The following is a 23,924-nucleotide window of genomic DNA, read 5'->3' as shown; positions in this document are numbered from 1 at the left end:
ATCCACCTTTCCCTTCTCATCTTACCAGTACTTAAACAATGACCTGGTAGTTGCAGAGCAAGAAAAGGATTTCTGACACCCAAAGAAGTTTTGATTCAGCTTCATATTCATATCCTATCATGTTGTTGGTAACACTGTCAATTGAAAAACTGACCCGGGGAAAAAAGTATGAAAGACACAAGTTAAAACTATTAATGTTATACCAGAAATAATAAAGTGTGTTATTAACGAAAAATTAACCTAAATAAATAAAATCTTCCTCACGAAATTTAGATCTACAAAATGTAACAAAAATTCATAGAACTGAAGACCAAAAAAAGGAAATTTACAATGGAAGCAGCTAAAATTAATAAAATTTTATACAGATAGTTGATGAGGAATCAAATTGTCCTTTAAAACAGTGCTTCTCAAACTCTCTGTGGTGAAAAACTAGTCTTGTTTTTGACCAATCCACTGTAGACTCATACTTTTATAAAGTAAGAATATAGCCATAATGTCAAATGTTACAACATTTCTAAAGTTTTATTCTCAGTTTCCGTGATTATTTTGTTTCAAACCAGTAACGAATAGTTCTCAAACTAGCACTGGTTTTCAGACCACACTTTGAGTAACACTGCTTTAAAATATACACTGAAAAACATTCAACCCCAATAAAAATACAATAAAGACAAACATAAAAAATAATTTTAAAGAACTGTGAAGAAAACTTATCACAAAATTAAAATGGAAATAACAAAATTCGCTGCAGAAAATACTTTTCAATGGAAAAAGCATTGGAGTTAGCATAATTCCCATTCAGAACGGCTATCTTACAAACACAGAATCAAAGTAATCACTGTGGGGTTACACGATCTCATCTAATTACATCCCCCTAAATCACATCACACTTATTTCTCCTCTGATTTCTCACTTTAAGGCTGAATTTAATAGGGAATGTGGGTCTATAAGGAAAATTGAACAAATTCTAATACATTGCACAGACAATCCAAGAAAGAACAGATAATTCAGTCATATCTTACTCTGTTTTAGAACTAATCTATTATCTTACTTTTAAAATATTGGGATACCACTGACCCTAAGAATTCTAAAGAACTGAAATTTAAAAATTAAAAAAAGGAAAACAAAAGCAACAACAAAAAAGGCACTTCTCTGGCGGTCCAGTGGTTAAGATTCCGTGCTTCCACTGCAGGGGGCGCAGGTTCGATCCCTGGTCAGGGAACTAAGATCCCACATGCCGCAGTGGCCAGCCAAAAATAAATAAATAAATAAAATTTTAAAATTTAAAAAATTTTACAAAGGAAGCCACTCTATAAAAATCAGACTAGAATAAAGAAGAATATCTAATTTTTCCTTCTATGAGAAAGGTGGGATGTGGCTAAAAACAAGGTATTTGCTGAGAAGCACATTTAATGATGTAAGCAGTAAGTTGAAAGTAAATTTGCACTGTAAATGTACTGCAAAATGGATGATGTCAATAAAAACATGGGTGGGTTCTGTAATATCTAAATCACCAAAGTCGCTTTGTTGTATGAAAATAGCTGCTTAGGGCTTCCCTGGTGGCACAGTGGTTGAGAGTCCACCTGCCGATGCAGGGGACACGGGTTCGTGCCCCGGTCTGGGAAGATCCCACATGCCGTGGAGCGGCTCGACCCGTGAGCCATGGCCGCTGAGCCTGTGCGTCCAGAGCCTGTGCTCCACAACAGGAGAGGCCACAACAGTGAGAGGCCCGCGTACCGAAAAAAAAAAAAAAAAAAAAAAAAAAAAACTATGATTGAATCACAGGAAATTCCCAGGCGGTCCAGTGCTTAGGACTCCGCACTTCCACTGCAGGGGGCATGGGTTCAATCCCTGGTCGGGGAACTAAGATTACACTACACAAGTGTTGGGAAGACAGAGGTTGTAGTTGAAGTCTTGCAAAGGAGAAAAAGTCTTCATAAACACTATAGTTTTTTTACAAGTGTTGAAACCCCAGAAGAGCTACCCACTAGGAATATAGGCCACAATCTATAAAGTTGAAACAAAGTAGACTTAATATAGCATAAAACCAACCCTTGGCAGAATTTAAGTGACCCTCCAAAATTATCTGCCTGCCTGAAGAAAACATAACCCTCTTTAGAGGAAGATAACAATACCAACGCCTCTAGAATTTTTCATCCACAATGTCCAACATCCAATCAAAAATTATAGCAAGAACCAAGATGCCAAAACACTAGGGGATGGGGGAGGACGACAGTAAAAAAAAAAAAAAGACCTATGGGTGAATCAGATATTAGAAAAAGGATTTTTAAATAATTATGATTAACACATTCAAGAAAATAATGGAAAAGATGGAGAATTTCACATAGAATCTATAGTGCTAAACTGGCATGAAAAATTTAATAGATAAGACACGGCAAAACAGAGAATTAGTGAACTAGACTACAGAACAACAGAAACTGATGTATGGAGGAAAAAAGAAAAGAATATAAAGAAAAAACAATACACATGGGACACGGTGAAAAGACCTAACATACATGTAACTGGAATACCAGAAGAAAAGAAGGAGACCACAACAGAAATGATATCTAAAAAAAATATTTACAAGGATTGTTTTTAACTGATAAAATATCAAATCTCATATTCAAGCAGCTCTACAAGCCCTAAGCAGATTAAAAACAGAAAACCCAAGTACACACACATAATAGTCAAAATGCTGAAAACCAGAACAGAGAAAATCTTAGAAGCAGAAGAAAAAAAGACAAATTATCAAAGTAACAACAAAACTGACAGCTGAATTTGCAACAGAAACAATGGAAACCAGAATATAACAGAATGCATCTTAAAGTTCTGCAGGGAAAAGAACAACCTAAAATTCTATACACAGTGAAAATAATTTTTAAAAATGAAAGCAAAACTAAGATTTTTTTTCCAGACAAACAAAATCTGAGATAATTCATTGACAGGAGACCAGGTCTGCAAGAAATACTAAAGGAAATTCTTCAAGATGAAAAAAAATGACCCAAGATGAAGGCAAAATAAAGAACTTCAGGATGAATCAAGACATAAGAAAGGTTAACTATGTGATAAATATAAATCAATATTGACTGGTTAAGACAGTAACAATAATAATAATGTCTTATAGGGTTTAAAACAAATGAAGAAGTAAAATACAATACCAATAACACAAAAGGCAGGAGTAGATATATAAAGTAAAACTGTTGTAAAGTTCTTACATGGTTTGGGAAGTGGTAAAAGTACGAATTTAAGGTAGATTATAGTAATTTCAAAGACTGCATATTAATCTATAGGGTAACATGTAAAAGAAAAATAAAAGAATACAAAACTAAAAAGCTAATAGAGAAGAAAAGTAAAAGCATTTTGATTAATCCAAAAGAAGGAAAGGAGAAATAAAGGAACCAAAAAGAAATAGAGAAATAGAAAATTATATCAGAAATTACATTAAATATAAATGAAGTGTACAATCTAATTAACAAAGATGTTCAGACAAGGTTTTTTGTTTTTTGGTTTTTTTAACTCTATGCTATTTATAAAAGATACACTTTAAATATAAAGACACAAAAAAGGGGACTTCCCTGGTGGTGCAGTGGTTAAGAATCTGCCTGCCAATGCAGGAGACACAGGTTTGATCCCTGGTCCAGGAAGGTCCCACATGCCGCAGAGCAACTAAGCCCATGCGCTACAACTACTGAAGCCCGCACGCCTAGAGTCTGTGCCTCACAACAAGAGAAGCCACTGCAATGAGAAGCCCGCACACTGCAACGAAGAGTAGCCCCCACTCTCCGCAACTAGAGAAAGCCCGCATGCAGCAACGAAGACCCAACACAGCCAAAAATAAATAAATTTACATTTAAAAAGACACAAAAAAGGTTGAAAGCAAAACAATGTGAACACTTATACCATGTACACATTAATATCAAATACAAAGCAGACTTTAAGACAAGAAGATAAAGAGATAAAAAGGAACATTTCATGCTGAGTCAATTCAACAGAAAGACATGACAATTCTAAATTTCTGTGCACCTGATAATACAGCTTAAATATATAAAACAAAAGCTGAGGGCTTCCCTGGTGGCGCAGTGGTTAAGAATCCGCCTGTCAATGCAAGGGACACAGGTTCGAGCCCTGGTCTGGGAAGATTCCCACATGCCGCAGAGTAACTAAGCCCGTGTGCCACAACTACTGAGCCTGAGCTCTAGAGCCTGCAAGCCACAACTACTGAGCCCATGTGCCACAACTACTGAAGTCTTTGTGCCTAGAGCCCGTGCTCTGCAACAAGAGAAGCCACGACAATGAGAAGCCCACGTGCAGCAATGAAGACCCAATGCAGCCAAAAATAAATAAATAAATAAATTTATAAAAAAGTTGAAAGGGGAAAAAAAGGAGAAAGCCACAATCACAGCTGGAGATTTTAACAAATGTCAATCAGTAACATATGACAGCAGACAAAAAAAAAAATCAGTAAAGATATAAAAGATCTGAACAACATTAACAAAACTGACCTCACAGACATATACAGGACATCTTACTTGACTCAAACGACATGTATAAAACACCCACTAAATATATATTCTTTTTAACAGCACATGAACAGATCATAAGCTAAATGACTCAAGAATTTTCAAAGGTCAGGAATCATATACAATATGCTTTTTGACCACAATGGAATTAAACTAGAAATCAATAAAGAAATTTAACTAGAAAGATCCTCAAACGTTTAGAAATTAAGCAACATATCTCTAAATAATTCATGGGTCAGGAAGAAGTCATAGGGCTTCCCTGGTGGCGCAGTGGTTGAGAGTCTGCCTGCCGATGCACGGGACATGGTTCGTGCCCCGGTCGGGGAGTATCCCACGTGCCGCGGAGCGGCTGGGCCCGTGAGCCATGGCCGCTGAGCCTGCGCGTCCGGAGCCTGTGCTCCGCAACGGTAGAGGCCACAACAGTGAGAGGCCTGCGTACCACAAAAAAAAAAAACAAAAAAAACAAAGTCATAATGGATATTAAAAATATTTTAAGATGAATGAAAACAAAAATATGACACATCAAAATTTTCAGAATGCAGCTACAGCAATGCTTAGAGGGCAAGTTTTAACTTTAAATGTATATATTAGAAAAAAAAGATTGAAAATCTTACTAGAAGCTAAAAAAGAACAAATCAAATCCAAGGTAGATTGTAGGAAGGAAACAATAAAGAACAGAAATCAATTAAATAGAAAAAAAAAGTCAAGAAAGCCAAAAGCTGGTTCTTTAAAAAGATTAAGTGATAAACCTCTAGCCAAACTTATCAACAAAAAAAATAAGACACAAATAAAAAGAGGACCTCACTAAAATCAAAACTAAAAAGACAACCTCATTAAAAATCTTAGACATACCAAAATAAACATTACAAGCAACTTTATATCAACAAATTTGACAATTCCTTGAAAAACACAACTTACACAAAACTGACACAAAAAGAAACAGGAAATCTAAATAATCCTATAATTATTAAAGAATTTAATCCAAAACTTAAAAGGCTTTTGACAAAGAAAACTCCAGGCCTAGACAGCACCCTTGGTGAATGCTTACAAAACATTTAAGAAAGAAATAACACCAGTCTTCAACAAACTCTTCCAGAGACCAGATAATGATGAAAAATTTCCCAATTCATTTTATAAGGTCAGTATAACGCTAATACCAACACATGAAAAAGACTTTATAAGAAAGGAAAATTAAAGCCAGTTATCTCCCATAAACAAAAAAACAAAAACCTTAAACAATATATTAGAAAATCTAATACATCATGACCAAATAGGTTTACCCCAGAAATGCCAGTTTGCCTTAACATTCAAAACCCACTCAATGTATGTTATTAGGCATATGTACCTGAAAACAGAGTTTTAAAATATGTAGAACTAGGGACTTCCCTGGCGGTCCAGTGGTTAAGCCTCCACACTTCCACTGCAGGGGGCGCAGGTTTGATCCCTGTTTGGGAAACTAAGGTCCAGCATGCCAGGTGGCACAGCTAAAAAATTTTAAATAAATAAAAAATAAAAACAATAAAAATAAATAAATAAAATATGTAGAGCTAAAACTGACAAAACTGAAAAGAAATATAGACAAATCCACAATTAAAGTTGGAGACTTCAATATGCCTTCCTCAATAATTGACAGAATAGACCAAAAAAAAAAATCCATAAAAATAAATAAAACCTGAACAATGCTGTCAACCAACTTGACCTAATTGACATTTACAGAACAGTGTACCTTAAAAAACAACAGAATACATATGCTTTTCAAATACACATGGAAGAGCTACCAATAAAGATTATATTGGGGCCATAAAATAAACCTCAATAAATATAAAAGTACTGAAATCATACAAAGTATGATGTGAACTCAAGGGAATTAAATTAGAAATCAGTAACAAAATGATAGCTGGAAAGTCTCCAAATATTTGGAAGTGAAAAAACACACTTCTAAAAAGTTATAGTGGATTTTTGTTTTTGCTGTTATAAGCCATATGGTACTCTATAACTATAAAAATTACATTTTAAAAAAACAGGTTCTGAAACTGAACATAGAATAGGACTCCAATCCTGTACAGAAAACCTGAATGTGTGTCTCCCCAAAATTAACTTGAACGTGTGTCCCCCCAAAATTCATACGTTGAAAGCCTTACCCCTGGTATGGCTGTATTTGGAGATGGGTCCTCTAAGCAAGTAATTAAGGTTAAATGAGTCCATAAGGGTGAATCCCTGATCCTATAGGATTAGTCTCCTTATAAGAAGAGATATCAGAAAGCTCACTCCCTCTCTCTCCACACACATGCACCAAGAAAAGGCCATGTGAGGTCACAGTGAGAAGGTGGGTGTCTACAAGTCAGGAGGAAAGCTCTCACAGAAACTGAATTTACCAGCACCTAATATTGGAATTCCCAGACTCCAGAACTGTGAGAAAATAAATTTCTGTTGTTTAGAAACACACACACACACACACACACACACACACACACACACCTCTTTTCTTTTTTTTTTTTCTTTTTTGGCCACACTGCACGGCAAGCAGAACTTCCCTGACCAGGGATTGAACCTGCACCCCCTGCCGTGGAAGCGTGGAGTCTTAACCACTGGACCACCTGGGAAGCCCCACACACACTTCTAAATAACCCATGGGTCAAAGAAGATATCCCAAGAGAAATTAGAAAATACTGTCAACTGAAGTTGATAAAATGCAATATATCAAAATTTGTAGGGCATAGCTAGCACAGTGTTTAAAGGGAAATTGATACATTCTATAGTATTATTAGAAAATAAAGTCTCAAATCCATGACCTAAGCTCCCACTTTAAGAAACCAGTAAAGACCAAATTAAACCCAAAGCAAAGAGACAGAAGAAAATAATAGACAACAGCAAAAACCAGTAAAATAGAAAACAGAAAAATAGAGAAATTAATGAAACCAAAAGCTTGTTCTTTGAAAAATCTCTAGCCAGAATGATTAAGAGAAAGACTAAATTACGAGTGTGAGCAATAAAAGAACAGACATCATTAGAGCCCACAGACATTAAAAAGATGACAAAGGAATATTATGAAAAACTTTATGTCAATAAATTCAACAACCTGGATAGAACAAATACCTGAAAAGATACCAACTGTCAAAGCACACTCAAGAACAAAGAGATAACTGAATAACCCTTTACCTGTTAAAGAAATTGAATTCATAGTTAAAAACATCCTACAAAGAAAACTCTAGGCCCAGATGGCTTCACTGGTGCGTTCAACAAAACATTTAAGGAAGAAATAAAACCAATTCACAAACTCTTCAAAAAAACAAACAAAAACAAAAAAACACAAAGAAGAGGAAGGAACACTTCCCAACTCATTGTATGAGGTCAGTATTACCCTAATACCAAAACCAAAGACATTACAAGAAAAGAAAACTACAGGGGCATCCCTGGTGGCGCAGTGGTTAAGGATCTGCCTGCCAATGCATCGATCCCTGGTCCGGGAAGATCCCACATGCCACTAAGCCCATGCGCCACAACTACTGAGCCTGCGCTCTAGAGCCCATGAGCCACAACTACTCAAGCCCGCGAGCCGCAACTACTGAAGCCTGCGTGCCACAACTACTGAAGCCCGCGCGCCTAGAGCCTGTGCTCCACAAGAGAAGCCACTGCAATGAGAAGCCCACGCACCACAATGAAGAGTAGCCCCTGCTTGCCTCAACTAGAGAAACCCCGCGCGCAGCAACGAAGACCCAAGCAGCCAATAAATAAATAAATAAATATATTTTTTTTAAAAAAAACTACAAGCACAGACACAAAAATCCTTAACAAAATATTAGCAAATCAAATCCAGCAATACAAAAAAAATATATATATATATATATACCTATATCATGATCAAAAGGGTCGATTTATCACTGAAATGCAAAAATGCTTTGAAATTTGAAAATCAATCAATACAATTCACCATATCGACAGATTAAAAGCAAAAACGAAAACAAAAGATAATCTCAATAGATGCAGAAAAAGCTTTTCACAAAATCCAACATCAGTTCATGATAAAAACTCTCCACAACTAGGAATAGTAGAGAACTTCCTCAATCTGATAAACAATAGCTATAAACCAACAAATTCTGCTTAGTGGTGAAAAACTGAGTGTATTTCCCCTAAGAGATCAGGAACAAAGGAAAAGATGCCCACTCTCACTGCTTCTCTTCAACACTGTACTGAATGTCCTAGCCAGTGCATAATAAGATGGGGGCTGATGGACGGAGAGGGAAAGAGAGAGGGAGAGGAAGGAAGAGAGAGGAAGGAATGGAAAGAAAGAAAGAAAAGACACACAAATTGGAAATGAAGGGAAAAAACTCCTTATTTGCAGATGACCTAATTATCTATGTGAGAAATCCCTCGGTACTTCCCTGGCGGTCCAGCGGTTAAGACTCTGTACTCCCAATGCAGGGGGCACAGGTTCGATCCCTGGTCAGGGAACTAAGATCCCACATGTCACACAGCATGGCCTAAAAAATGGGGGAAAAAAAAGAAATCCCTAAAGAATCTACAAAAAAGTACATAAAGCTAATAAGTGAATTTATAGCAAAGTCACAAGATATACCAATATACCAAAATCTATATTTCTATAAATTAGCAATGAACTGAAAATTGAAAAGAAAAATTGACATTAGCATAAAAAATAAATGCTTAGAACTTCCCTGGTGGTGCAGTGGTTAAGAATCCACCTGCCAATGCAGGGCACACGGGTTCAAGCCCTGGTCCAGGAAGATCCCACATGCCACAGAGCAACTAAGCCCATGTGCCACAACTACTGAGCCTGCACTCTAGAGCCCGGGAGCCACAACTACTGAGCCCGCACACAACTACTGAAGCCCTCACGCCTAGAGCCCGTGCTCCATAACAAGAGAAGCCACTGCTATGAGAAGCCCGCACACTGCAATGAAGAGTAGCCCCCGCTAGCTGCAACGAGAGAAAGCCCACACGCAACAAAGACCCAATGCAGCCAAAAATAAATAAAAAATAAATAAATTTAAAATAAATAAATACTTAATACATGAAAAATTTATATACTAAAAACTACAAAATATTTCTGAAATTTTTGAAAACCTAAATAAACAGAAATATATCTTATTCATGGATTAGTAGACTCAGTATTGTTAAGACGGCAACCTTCCCGGGACTTCCCTGGCACTCCAGTGGTTAAGACTCCACGCTCCCAATGCAGGGGGCAGGGGTTCGATCCCTGGTCAGGGAACTAAGATCCCACATGCCGCATGGTGCAGCCAAAACAAAAAAAAGACAGCGACTTTCCCAAATTGATCGACAGTTTCATTATCGATCAATATGCCAGCAAGTATTTTTTCTTTTTTTTGTTTTTTTTTTTTTTTTTGCAGTATGTGGGCCTCTCACTGTCGTGGCCTCTCCCGTTGCAGAGCACAGGCTCCAGACGTGCAGGCTCAGCAGCCATGGCTCACGGGCCGAACCGCTCCGCGGCATGTGGGATCTTCCCAGACCGGGGCACGAACCCGTGTACCCTGCATCGGCAGGCGGACAGACTCTCAACCACTGTGCCACCAAGGAAGCCCACCAGCAAGTATTTTTGAAGAAAATGACAAGCCAATCCTAAAATTTACACGGAAATGCAAAGTACCTAGAATAGCCCAATGATCTTGTTTAAAAAAAAAAAAGTTGGAAGACACAAACTACCTGATTTCAAGACTGCGACATTGGTGAAAGGTTAAATACATAGACCAATGGAAAAGAAGAGAGAGTCCATGAATGACCCACACAAATAGTGACTTTTTCACATAGATGCAAAGGTAATTTAATGGAGAAAGAAATCTTTTCAACAAATAGTGCTGAAACAACTGGACATCCATAGGTAAAAAAAAGAACCTCAAATATACCTCCCACATTATACAATAATTAACTCAGATGCCAGAACTCAAAAGATCCTGCATGCCACAACGAAAATCCCTCCTGCCGCAACTAAGACCTGGCACAGAGAAAGAAAGAAATAAATATATTTTTAAAATTAACTCAAAATGGATCACATATACCTATATGTAATGTGTAAAACTACAACTTCTAGAAGAAAACAGGAAGAAAAAACTTTGTGGCCTTGGATTAGGCAAAGGTTCCTTGATACGACACGAAAGCATAATCCGTAAAAGTAAAGCCTGGGACTTCCCTGGTGGTCCAGTGGTTAAGAGTCCGCCTCCGAATGCAAGGGACACGGTTTCAATCCCTGGTCGGGGAACTAAGATCCCACATGCTAAGGGGCAACTAAGCCTGCATGCTCTAGAGCCTGCGCACCACAACGAGAGAAGCCCGCATGCCACAAAAAAGATCCTGCATGTTGCAACTAAGACTCGACGCAGCCAAATAAATAAATAAATAAAATTTCAAAAAACAAACCAAAAAAACCTTGAAGTAGTTCCTCGTGGCTAATGCTGAAACCATTCGGGCAAAATAAATAATGATAACATGGCACTATAACTCAAATAATAAAACAAACATCCATGAGTCCACACTCATATAAAAACTTAATAAATACATGAGGGAGAAGAGACTGCTCTTCTTTACAGAAAAATGCCAATTAATAAATGTAAAAGGAACAACAGAAATAAAAAATCAGCATTATAATTGTTGCAGGGGATCTACCAAAGGAGGCTAAAATTAGGGGGGAAACATCTGAAGAGAAAAAGGATATATGCATAGTTTCAAAGTATCTCATGCAAGATATGCAGTAATTACGAATAGAATATAGACAAACAGAATAATGAACAAACATTTCACCAAAAAATATCTATGAATAGCCAATAAATACATGAAAATATGCTTTATATCATTATTCATTAAGGAAATGCAAGTTAACACAAGGAAATACACCTAGTAGAACAGATAGAATTAAAAAGTCTGTTAACTGCTGGAAAGGATGTGGATCAATTGTAAATTGCATACATTCCTGCTGGGAATGTAAAATGGTACAGCTACTCTGGAAAACAGTTTAGACGCAGTTTAAACATACGTTTACTGTAAGACCCAGCAATGCCACTCTTAGTTATTACCCCGAGAAAAATGAAAACGTATATCTATCAAAGAACCAGGGACTTCCCTGGTGGTGCAGTGGTTAAGAATCTGTCTGCCAATGCAGGGGACATGGGTTCTACCCTGGTCCAGGAAGATCCCACATGCCGCGGATCAACTGTGCACCACAACTACTGAAGCCCGCATGCCTACAGTCCATACTCCGCAACAAGAGAAGCCACTGCAATGAGAAGCCCGCACGCAGCAACGAAGACCCAACGCAGACAAAAATAAATAAAATACAAAATAAATTTATTTTTTAAAAAAAGAATTATATGTGGGGACTTCCCTGGCGGTTCAATGGTTAAGACTCCACACTCCCAACGCAGGGGGCACTGGTTCAATCCATGGTCGGGGAACTAAAATCCCATATGCCACATGGGGTAGCCCAAAAAAAGAAAAAAAAAAAAAAAGAACTACATGTGAAGGTTTATAGCAGCTTTAGTCATAACAGGCAAAAACCAGAAAGAACCCAAACGTCCATCAGCTGGTGAACAGATAAACAAATTGTGGTATATCTATACAGTAGAATACTACTCAGCAATGAAGAACAAACATGAATTAATCTCAAAAGCGTTACACGAAGTGAAAGATACAAGATGCACACAATACTGTAAATCAACTATACTTCAATAAAAATTTTAAAAGATACCAGATTCAAAAGGTTACATACATACTGTATAACACCTATATATAATATTGTAGAAAACGCAAAACTGTAAGAATAAAATTGAGATCACTGGTTCCCAAAGGCTGAAAATGAAGGGCTGCAAAGGGGAATGAGGGAACTTTTAGAGAGAGATGTTCCATATATTGATTGTAGTGGCAGTTACACAACTATATCCATTTTTCAAAACTCACTGAAAAAATTTTATTGTACGAAAATTATCTCAATAAATCTGACATTAAAAAACAATCAGTGTAACTCTCCATATTAACAGAATAAAGGAGGGAATTCCCTGGCAGTCCAATGATTAGGACTCTGCACTTCAGCACTGCAGGGAGCACGAGGTCAATCCCTGGTCAGGGAAATAAGATCCCGCATGCCACACAACACGGCCAAAAAAACAAAAAAGAAAACAGAATAAAGAAAAAAACATACAATAATCTTAATAGAGATTTTTAAAAAGCATTTGACCAAATTCAATATGTGATAAAACTCTCAGAAAACGAGGAAAAAATTTTCCATCATCTGATACAATATATCTATAAAAAGCCTACAATTATCATCACATATAATAAGGAATACTGAACACCTTCCCACAAGTTCAGAAATAAGATGTGGATGCCCACTATCACAACTTCTAATCTACATAGCAATGGAGGTCTATTATTTGCGATGAGAAAAAGAAATCACAAGTGTTCACTTTAAAACCATTTGTTAAGCTAAATAAAGAAGTCTTTATTCACTCGTCTGTATGTGTTATATTTCACAATAAAAATATAATGTTTCAGGCTTCCTTGGTGGCACAGTGGTTAAGAATCCACCTGCCAATTAAGGGGACACGGGTTCTACCCTGGTCCGGGAAGATCCCACATGCCGCGGAGCAACTAAGCCCGTGCACCACAACTACTAAGCCTGCGCTCTACAGCCCAAGAGCCACAACTACTGAGCCCTCGTCCCACAACTACTGAAGCCCGCGTGCCTAGAGCCCGTGCTCTGCAACAAGAGAAGCCACCACAACGAGAAGCCCACACACCACAACGAAGAGCAGCCCCACTCAGTGCAACTAGAGAAAGCTCGCACACAGCATCGAAGACCCAACGCAGCCCAAAATAAATAATAATAAATAAAATAAATTTTTAAAAAAATATATATATATATATTGTTTCCAAAAAACTTTAAGGAGGCCTAATCCTATGACCTAGCAATTTCACACAACAAAAATTAGGCATATATGTTCACCAAAAGATCTACAGTAGAATGTTCACAGCAGCACCATTCAGAGTAGCCTACAACTGGAAAGTATTCACTCATTAAGAATTGAATTAATAAAGAAAATATAGAATACTCTAACAACAGAATGCTATATCATAATGAAAGTGAACAATCTACAAGTACATGCAACAATGTGGACCAACTTCATAAACATAATGTTGAGTGGGAAAAGGCAATCAAAAAACATATTCATATTTCACATAAAGTACAAAACAGGTGAACTAATCTGTGCTGCTAGAAGTCAAGATAATGGTTACCCATGGGTGGGTGTCAGTAATAAATGAAAGGAAGGACTTCTGGGTACTGGTAATATTATTTCTTGATCTGGTTGCTGGTTACATGGGTGTATTCAATCTTTGAAAATTCAGTGAACTTGGATACCTTGGAATATGTGCAGTTTTCTGCAAATTATACTTCAATAAAGAGGATTTTTTTTCAAAGAAAAGAAAAGAAAGCCTACCCATTGGAATAAAGAGTCCACCATCCTCTATCTCTTCCTCAGCTTGGTGAGCTAGAGTCCTGAGTGGCTTTTCTTGAGGAGAGGCACAGACATCTGGCTGAGATGATTTCCTAGGCTGGGCTGCTGGTTTTGCAGAGTGACTGTCTGATGGTAATGAAGGCATCTCCCCTCCAGAATGCATTTGAGATTTTCCTGGAAGAATCACAAATATTGCTCCACACTTTGTCCATTCTCAATTATACTCTGTTGTAAAAATCAGCATCTTGTTATAAAGTTCTTTTTAGTTAGATAACTTCATTAATGATGCATTTACTATACAGGCATTCCTCTCTCTTAAAGACAGTACCCTAAGAAAAATATTGAAATCAAAGCTCAGGTCCAATTTACTCATCGGTAATGTCAGGGAATTGAACTAGGTAATCGCTAAGGTCTTTCTAGTTCTAACATGCATTTTTTTTTCCCTATGAAAAAATCATATCCGTAATTGTAGGGTGGGGGGAGATATATTCCTGGTAACAAAGGGACATTTTATATAGATGACCATTAACACCACATTTAATCAACTATAAATGATATAGGACTTCCCTGGTGGCTCAGTGCTTAAGAATCCACCTGCCAATGCAGGGGACATGGGTTCGAGCCCTGGTCTGGGAAGATCCCACATGCCGCAGAGCAACTAGGCCCATGCACCACAACTACTGAGCCTCCATTCTAGAGCCTATGAGCTACAACTACTGAGCCTACAATTACTAAAGCCCGTGCACCTAGAGCCCGTGCTCTGCAACAAGAGAAGCCACCACAATGAGAAGCCCGTGCACCGCAGCAAAGAGTAGCCCCCGCTCTCCGCAACTAGAGAAAAGCCCGCATGCAGCAACGAAGACCCAATGTAGCCAAAAATAAATAAAATTTTTTAAAGATATACATTATAAAATGTCCTGAACTTTCTGACTCTGTAAGATCAATCTTACAAAGCATTAGAGTAAAAATCACCATAACATTATAAATACATGGTTATACAGTTCATTAGACAACTTTCTCCTTTCCTCACCTCAACTCTTTTGTTTGTTTGTTTTTTTGGCTGAGCCGCATGGGTTGTGGGATCTTAGTTCCCCAACCAAGGATGGAACTCAGGGCCCCGGCAGTGAGAGTGCTGGGTCCTAACCACTGGACCGCCAGGGAATTCTCTCCTCACCTCAACTCTTAAAGAGTGTTACCTTTCTTTCCATTTTTCGTGAGGGGCGTTAAAAAGACAAAGAGGGGCTTCCCTGGTGGCGTAATGGTTGAGAGTCCGCCTGCCGATGCAGGGGACATGGGTTCGTGCCCCGGTCTGGGAGGATCCCACATGCCGCGGAGCGGCTGGGCCCGTGAGCCATGGCCGCTGGGCCTGTGCGTCCGGAGCCTGTGCTCCGCGACGGGTGAGGCCACAGCGGTGGGAGGCCCGCGTACCGCAAAAAAAAAAAAAAAAAAAAAAAGACAAACATTCATGCAATATCAAAAGCAAACATTAGAATCAAGCTGTCATAGGAACAAGAATACATACAGGCTTGTGTATACACAGAAGATCTATAGAATATACACAAGGCATTGTTAAATAGTGATTGCTTCTGAGAACTTGGAAAACAAGAGGACAAAGTGAAAGGGTGCCTAACTTTTCCCTGTGTCCTTTCTGCATTTAGGAACTTTTTTTCCATGTTTGTGTATTACATAGTTGAAAAAAATTGTTTTTCAAAAAGAGATCAAATTATTTGTTACTGAGTCCCATTCAAAACAGATAACACTTTTTAAGACTGTTATCCCATCAACATTAGCAGTTTCAACTGGTATACACAAGATTTTTAATTGGAGGACACCCTGTCAACAAAGAAAACAAGCCTTTATTTTCAACTAAAGTATGAATGAATCCTTAATTCTATTTACTCTCAATCTTACTTCCTTTACTTCAGGAGCCCATGATTAATTCACAATGTCAAAAAGGCTAAAAGCGGGCTTCCCTGGTGGCGCAGTGGTTGGGAGTCTGCCTGCCGATGCAGGGGACGCGGGTTCGTGCCCCGGTCCGGGAAGATCCCACATGCTGCGGAGCGGCTGGGCCCGTGAGCCATGGCCGCTGAGCCTGCGCATCCGGAGCCTGTGCTCCGCAACGGCAGAGGCCACAACAGTGAGAGGCCCGAGTACCGCAAAAAAAAAAAAAAAAAAAAAAAAAAAAAAAAAAAAGGCTAAAAGCTGTGGTTTTAATAGGGACTGTACAACGAGTTGAATTCTAAATCCAACAAATCAAAAGTTCCCCTAAGGGGGCTTCCCTGGTGGCACAGTGGTTGAGAGTCTGCCTGCCAATGCAGGGGACACGGGTTTGAGCCCTGGTCTGGGAAGATCCCACATGCCGCGGAGCAACTGGGCCCGTGAGCCACAACTACTGAGCCTGCGCGTCTGGAGCCTGTGCTCCGCAATGAGAGGCCGTAACAGTGAGAGGCCCGCGCACCGCGATGAAAAGTGGCCCCCGCTCGCCGCCAAGTGGAGAAAGCCCTCGCACAGAAACGAATACCCAACACAGCCAAAAATAAATAAATAAATTTATAAAAAAAAAAGTTCCTCTCAGGCACATTTCTTATAAGAGGAAAGAACTTAAATCAATAGCACAGCAGAGCTTTCTCATTAATCAACAATTGTTAATAATTTTTAGAATTAATGTCTAACATTTAAAAACTGAACTGATGCAAATGATTTTTTTAAACAAACATACCAGGATCTTCACATCTAAGCAAAATACAGAAGTTCACTTTGGTAGGTAGAGCTTCCATTGATACTTTTTCCACCTCAAACAGTTGGAACTACTCCAAAACTGTCCCTACAGTTTATCAGCTGCACCATACTCTACATAGAGAAGATATTCCTTTCCTCTGCAAACTTTTTTTTCCTGATCCCATCTCATTGCTTCTCAATTTAATTCCCCTCCTACAGAACCCCCTAGGATCCCACTCTTCTTTTCCTCTTATCAATCTGCTAGAGGCCAAAGACCTTAGAAAGAGAAGTCAAGAAGGGTAAGAGAGGGACTTCCCACTCTTAACCTCTCAGTGGTTAAGAATCTGCCTTCCAATGCAGGGGGACGTGGGTTTGATCCCTGGTAGGGGAACTAAGATCCTACATGCCACAGGGCAACTAAGCCCGCACGCTCTGGAGCCCACGCATCGCAACGAAAGATCCCACATGCCTGCCGCAATGAAGATCCCACGTGCCGCAATTAAGACCCAATGCAGCCAAAGAAATAAAGAAATAAAGAAGGGTAAGAGAGAGAAGTAAAAGCCTTATTCAGAGCACAGCTGTAACTTGTTTACTGCCAGTCTAACAACTTCAAATTGATAACATGAAAATAATTAGCTGAAAACTGTAAAAACCAACTAATTTTACGCTGAAATCTGCCTAAATCATTTTTAGAAGGCAAAGAAAGGAAAAAACGGCTTAAGTTGAAATCAGGGTCCATAAATCAATTTTAAAAGAACAATTAAAATTCTATGAGAATAAACATCAATATAGAGAAAGGTTTAATCACTAGCACCTGCAATCTAGAAACATGATTTAACAGTGTATATCAATTATAACACAATGCTGACACTTCAAAATAACCTAGATGTTTTTTCTGTTTTCTTCCCCCACATAATCATAATAAAAAAACCAAAATGTCACTTAAAAGAAAGCAAAACAACGAAAAGAATATGCACTAAATTATAACAGTAATTACTCTGAGCAGTAAGATTATGGGTGATTTTTATTTTCTTCTTTCAACTTTTCAATATTTTCCAAAACGCACATGTATGAATTTTCAATCTTCCTTCTTTCCTCCTTTCTGCTTTTTATGTGACATTTCCATTTGGCTGAAAAAAGTTACTTGGGGGGAAAAAAGGAGTCATAATGTACTTCTTTTACTGGTATTACTTGTATATACAGCTAATTGAAGTACAAGGTGAGAGAATCAACGGGGTAGTAGTATTACAGATAATCCTAAAAAATAAATGTTTATTTATCTACACTTGCATATTTGCAAACTGACCACTGAAAATATCTCTAGATTCCACTCCTCAATAGGTGAGTGACTTTGAACCCCTACTTAATTTTACATTCCTTCTCTAGCACTTTAATCCTACATTTTCCTCCATTTCCTCCTGTCTTCGTATCACTAATACAACCTAGCCAAGGAAAAAGTTCCATAGTCTTGCCGCCCCCTCTAGCGATTTCCATTCTCCCATGGCACAAATTATTACTGGGGCTTTCATCCCTCCCTCTTTAATGCCATCATTTGATTTCCTTTTTCTAAAAGACTCTCCTAAATCTACTCTCAAAGATCATCAACCTTTAAATGTAATATTTTCTCAGGCATCATTGTATCTCCTTTGTCACTAAATTTTAAATGATGTATCTGTTCTTAACACTCTCCTCCCTCCTTGACTTCCACCATTACTTCTCCAGTTTTCCCTTCTCTGTCATCTTCTTCCATGCTCCTTTCCATGAAGAAGAACCACAATTAACACTTTTCTAGTCCTACCTCTTACCAACTGAGATTGAGAAAACTCCAATCTCAATTTTCTATTTTTCCTTGATGGCACCTCACACTCCATATATCTAAAGCTGAACTCATTTCAACCCCCTCAAATACCTTCCTCGTGAAGGCATGCTTCACCATCCCCAAGTCCAGTTATCTTAAACGGTATCAGTCTCTGAGTAATATTAATTCTTTCTTTGTAATGTCTCTGAGATATACCCTTTCTTCTCTATCCTTACTGCCAACATCTTACACCAATAATTTATACAGTCTCAAGGGCATAGCAGCATGGCTCTGTATAGTAATCTGGATCTATCCTTTCTATCTGAAACCCTGCTACCCTCCCACACAAACACAGCACTTCTACGTGTTTGTAGAAAATGCTATTCTGCCTCCACTCCTTCACCCCAATCCGTCCAATCCTATCAATCCAAGTTCTGATTTCAAAAATCCTAATTACTTGTACCACACTAGCACTTAATCACATAGTATCTTAAACTGCTCCAAATGAATTATCCATAATTCATTTGGAGCAGTGTCTTGTTTTCCCAACTAGACTATAAGCTTTCTGAGGTCAGAACTATGCCTTCTGCTTCTTTTGTTAATTGGCTATAACCTTCAGGAAAAGTTGAAACACTTAAGTGTGAAAAACAAACCCCATCACAATCTAAACACAATCTACCACTCTGAAGATATCTCTCACTACCTCTTCTGCCTCTGCCTCTCTGCCTCTCGGCCTCTGCCCAGACTGTTCTTGGCCTAAGATACTCCATGCCACCAGTCCATCAAACCACAACTCATCCTTCAAGTCCTAAGGGTTATGTCACCTCTGTAGATGCAGGCAGCAGTCTCTCCCTTTAAGCCACTGCCCCTCCTCAAGGCCCACTTCATAAATACTCACCAAATCACAAAAGGCCATACATAGTTCATCCCTCCAGAAATGATGGAAAGATAAAGAGAAAGGAAAGAAAAGGATACAGAAGATGATCCAGGAAATGGCAGGGGAGAAGAAAGTTTCCACCCATTCATAACGTTCAACGCTGACCCTTACAAGCACCACAGCTCCAATTCCATAGCAAATCAGCATCCTCTTTCAGAAACGCTATTTTGTAAAGGCACTGCAGAGAGTGCGATGACAACAGCAAAGGCAATGGCAAGCTGGTACTGACAAGGAAAATGTAACCTAAGACCTTCCATATCTTACCTCCTTCTTCCTTGAATTCTTCACTAGGATCTCCTGAAAAAGGCTCCTTTGCGATAAGATGATCACCTCTGTCTTCTTGAGCAAGTGACCCAGGCCTGAGTGTAATTTTCTTCCCTCTCCTTGAACTAGTGGCCTGGAGTTTTCCTTTACCAATGTGTATATTTAAGGGCTGGGAAGACTCCAAGGAAGGTAGGGTGATTCCCTGAGAGATGGCCACATCGACAGCTTCTACAACTGGTGTATTTGTGTCCTGGGTGAGCATCCCAGAGCTCGAAGATGGGTCCTCCATACCAAGCTGACTTCCTGCATCCTGCACAGACTGCACTTCAAGGCCAGCTGCTCTGCCATAACTTGGACCCCAGGACACTGACACTGACCCCAGGTCTTTAACTTGGTCAGATTCTGGTTTAACAGCTGACTCTAGGTCTAAGTCATCTTCCTCCTGGTTGCCCTCATGCTGTGGGGACTCTGTCAATGTAGTTCTTCTCTTCTTACAGGGCAACATTTTGCAAGTTCCACTTCTGTTCCATCCTGAAAGGATAAAGGCAAGTTCTTATCACCTTCCTATTAATTAATGATAATAACATTTCCTCAAATCTTTTCACTTATTCATGTTCAATCATCAACACGGTACTTTACACCAAATGCACAATGTCCCATTAGGTGGAAGGTGAGAGACAGTGTTAGACTGCCTGAGTTCAAATCCTAACTCTATTACTGATTAGTGTGTTATCTTGGCTGGGTGACTTAACCTCTCCAAACTTTGGTTTCCTCAACTGTAAAAAAAAATAATTGTTCGACTTCCCTGGTGGCGCAGTGGTTGAGAGTCCACCTGCCGATGCAGGGGACGCGGGTTCGTGCCCCGGTCCGGGAAGATCCCACATGCCGCGGAGCCTGCGCGTCTGGAGCCTGTGCTCCGCATACGGGAGAAGCCAAAACAGTGAGAGGCCCGCGTACCACCAAAAAAAAAAAAAAAAAAAAAATTGTTCTCACCTCATGCAGTTGTTATAAGAATTAAATAGTAAGTGATTAGTGTTAGTTATTATTATTACCATCAGCGAGGCAAAATAACGTGATGCTGAAAGCAAACTGTGGAGTCAAGCTTCTCTCCAGCTTTGTGACCTTGCATAAGTTACTTAAACTGAATCTCAGTTTCTTCAGCTATAAAATGAAATAAAAATAGCACCTATATCATTAGATAGTAATTTCTTAGATCAATAAATGTTTGCTCGGTGACAAAGCGATAAAGAGGCATGGACATATATACACTACCAAACGTAAGGTAGATAGCTAGTGGGAAGCAGCCGCATAGCACAGGGAGATCAGCTCGGTGCTTTGTGACCGCCTGGAGGGGTGGGATAGGGAGGGTGGGAGGGAGGGAGACGCAAGCGGGAAGAGATATGGGAATATATGTATATATATAACTGATTCATTTTGTTGTGAAGCTGAAACTAACATACCATTGTAAAGCAATTATACTCCAATAAAGATGTTAAAAAAAATTATATTATAAATGCTTTTGATAAAAAGTAAAATAAATAGCTCCAAAACACAAAAAAAAAATAAAAAAATAAAAAAAATAAATGTTTGCTATTGTTGCTTTCATAAACAGGTATTTCCATTAACAGAAACAATCCAAAAGCAAAGTGTGGTTGTTTAAAAAGGTTAGACTATATTAACAGAAATTTTGTGTTGAAAACAAGAAAGAGATTCCTAACTGTTCTCTATGTTACTTCTGGACTCTTGGCTTCAATTCCAATTATCATACTTTAATGGCAACACTAACCTAAAGTGGACGGTATCTTCTCTTATGTTCGCATAGCAGCTATTTGCAAACCTCTTTTTTCATACTTACCACTTTTATGATTGCTTCTTGTCTCCTTCCCACCATCCTGCCCCAAAACAATGTGCTTTTTGAGGGAAAGGACTCTTTGCAGCTAGTACGCCTAGTACTCAGCAGTATCTGCCCTATTGCAGATACTCAATAAATGTTCCTCGAATGAATGAATGAAAGAGTGTGTGAACTTCCTATTCTGTGCTTATTCTATGCATCTTGGATCAAGAGCATTATATGGAAGCTGACTGCATCTTTCTACCCCAAAAAAACTTTATTCTCAATACAACAGGTCCAAGAATAGAATAATCTCCCTCCTGTTACAGTGAGTTCTTCATCACTGACAATGTTGAAGCAAAGCCTGAACGCCCATCTACCAGGGGACTAGATGAAAGCGTGGACCAGAGGACTGCAAAATAAAGTTCTTTCTAAGAGTCTCAACTATAAGGTTAGTTTTAAACCTCCTTAATTCAGTTTCTCCAGGACACTAGGAGAGATTCCCCCACCCATGCCAAATCAACTAATGTCCTTATCTTGATAATTAAAGTTCAATAAACACCTGAAGATTTCGCTGATAAGGGAATGGAAAGAGAGAATGAAAGGGAGTGGGATTAGTTCAGGCGAATCTTATATTTCAGATAAATTACTGAGGTCCAAAAAAGGAGGAAAAAAGAAAAAAAAGAAAGGCAGCTACTATTCAAAGTCAGCAGCGTGCAGGGATCAGCTCCGGCACTTCAAAGGCAGCAGAGGCTCTAAAGAGCCCCCCCCCCTTTGGGAACTGCCGTCAGACCGACAGTGAATGAATGCAAATCCGGAGGCAGGCCCAGCGCGGACCCCTCCTGGGAAAAGATTTCACAAAGGGGTCCTAACTGCGCTTTTGACCTCGCCGCCGAGCGCTGGCCCAAGTCCCCACTCCCAGCTACACGCCTTCACTCCCCTACCTCTGTCACGCACCCCGCACCAGCCCTCAGACCCGACCGCCTTAGCCTGGACATCCTTCGCCCGGACGTCCAGCTCCCACCTGCCTCTTCCCGCCCCACGGTACACGACCCAGTACCCTCACCAGCCTGCCCGATCCCGCGGAAACTCAGCTTCGGTACCACCGGAAGTCAGCCAACGCCAGTGACTGACGTGCGCGCCCCCGAGTCGCGGTGCGCGGAGTCAGGGCATCAAGGAGCATGCGCCAACCACAGGTGCCATCTTATTTTAGGGCAGAAAGAAGCCAAAGGGCTAGTATGTCCGTTGTTGGCAAAAAAATTTAAAGGCAATACCTCGCTTTCTCTGTCCATGGAGCTATCCTACACAAAACAAAACTGGGGGTTAAGGTTCAGTGGTTTAAGTTGACAATTAATCCTTCTCGCCTCTAGACACCTGGAATACAGGACCAAGGAAATGGAGAATTCATAAAATTCCAGAAAGAGGAATCACTGGATTACAAATAGTGCAGTTTCCTGAATAAAGCTAAGGCAGTCTTGGACTCAATCCATAGTAATTATTCATATCTGTATAATACTCTGCTTACAAAATGCTTTCACCTACGTTATCAAAGGTGATTTTTTTTTAATCTTCACAATAAATCCTATGGGACAATGGTATTATTATACCTTCCAATTTACACAGGACAAATTTTTGGCTCAGCTGGGTAAGTGATTTCACAACGATACACAGCTATCAGAAGGAATCAGGTATCCTGACTCTAGCTTCTAATGCATTAATCCAGTGTCCAGGAAGGTGCCTGGGGAATAGTCGATGTCCAATAAATTCAATACATGTGTTTTGAATGAATAACTCCTGGAACTGTTCTTTCCTCTTTTCTACAAGGACAGAACGTCAAAGCTGAAAAAATACATTCAACTCTCTCACCTTACAGGTGAACCATCAACAAATATTTATGCATTTAAATAATTTATTTGACCTGATTCTGTCTGTAAACAGAATCCGACAGGATTAAAGTATCCACAGCCAAAAATGATGAACTTGATGTAATCATGGAGATAACCGCCAGTAGCCTGACTCTTACGTGAATCATTCTAACTCTTCCAAATGTCAAGGAAATCTCTAGAAGCTTGGAGTTTCACTCGTGTCCTGCTTTTGAAACTACAGAATACACAGATCGGTTGGTTTGCTCGCTGGCGCTCTCTCTCTCTCTCTCTCTCACTCACTCACTTCCCTAAGCAGTTCTAAGCACTTGAAGCTTTTGGAAGAGAAATATCCAACAATGATTAACTTTAGCACTCTTTTTTAGTCTTTTTTAAAAACAGCTTCAATTTACACATCACAGAATCCATCCGTTTTACTTATACAATTAAATTATTTTCAGTAAATTTTCAGAGTTGTGAAACCAACACCAGGTTTGGTCTTTAATCAGAGCTTC

At 39.2% G+C, this 23,924-nt stretch overlaps 1 protein-coding gene across 3 annotated transcripts in view; it reads right to left on the bottom strand.

The window, feature by feature from the left end:
- LOC309958425 (GON-4-like protein) overlaps positions 1 to 22,657 on the bottom strand; it is an 88,197-nt gene extending 65,540 nt beyond the window's left edge. The window contains exons 1-3 of one of the 3 annotated variants that reach the window (XM_082834260.1): positions 22,614 to 22,657; positions 19,717 to 20,247; positions 13,982 to 14,173 (exon numbers count right to left, since the gene is read on the bottom strand). In XM_082834260.1, the coding sequence (XP_082690386.1) occupies positions 13,982 to 14,173; positions 19,717 to 20,221 (697 nt within the window). In that variant the 5' untranslated portion in view covers positions 20,222 to 20,247; positions 22,614 to 22,657. Of the gene's footprint in view, positions 1 to 13,981; positions 14,174 to 19,716; positions 20,500 to 20,768; positions 20,806 to 22,613 lie in introns of those variants that run through there. The other 2 variants (XM_082834261.1, XM_082834262.1) reach the window with 2 other exon arrangements.
- Between the last annotated feature and the right edge of the window lie 1,267 nt (positions 22,658 to 23,924).

The sequence above is a fragment of the Leucopleurus acutus genome (assembly GCF_964270905.1).
Source record: "Leucopleurus acutus genome assembly, chromosome: 2".
Classification (NCBI taxonomy): Eukaryota; Metazoa; Chordata; class Mammalia; order Artiodactyla; family Delphinidae; genus Leucopleurus; species Leucopleurus acutus.
This window is presented reverse-complemented; position numbering and strand designations above follow the sequence as displayed.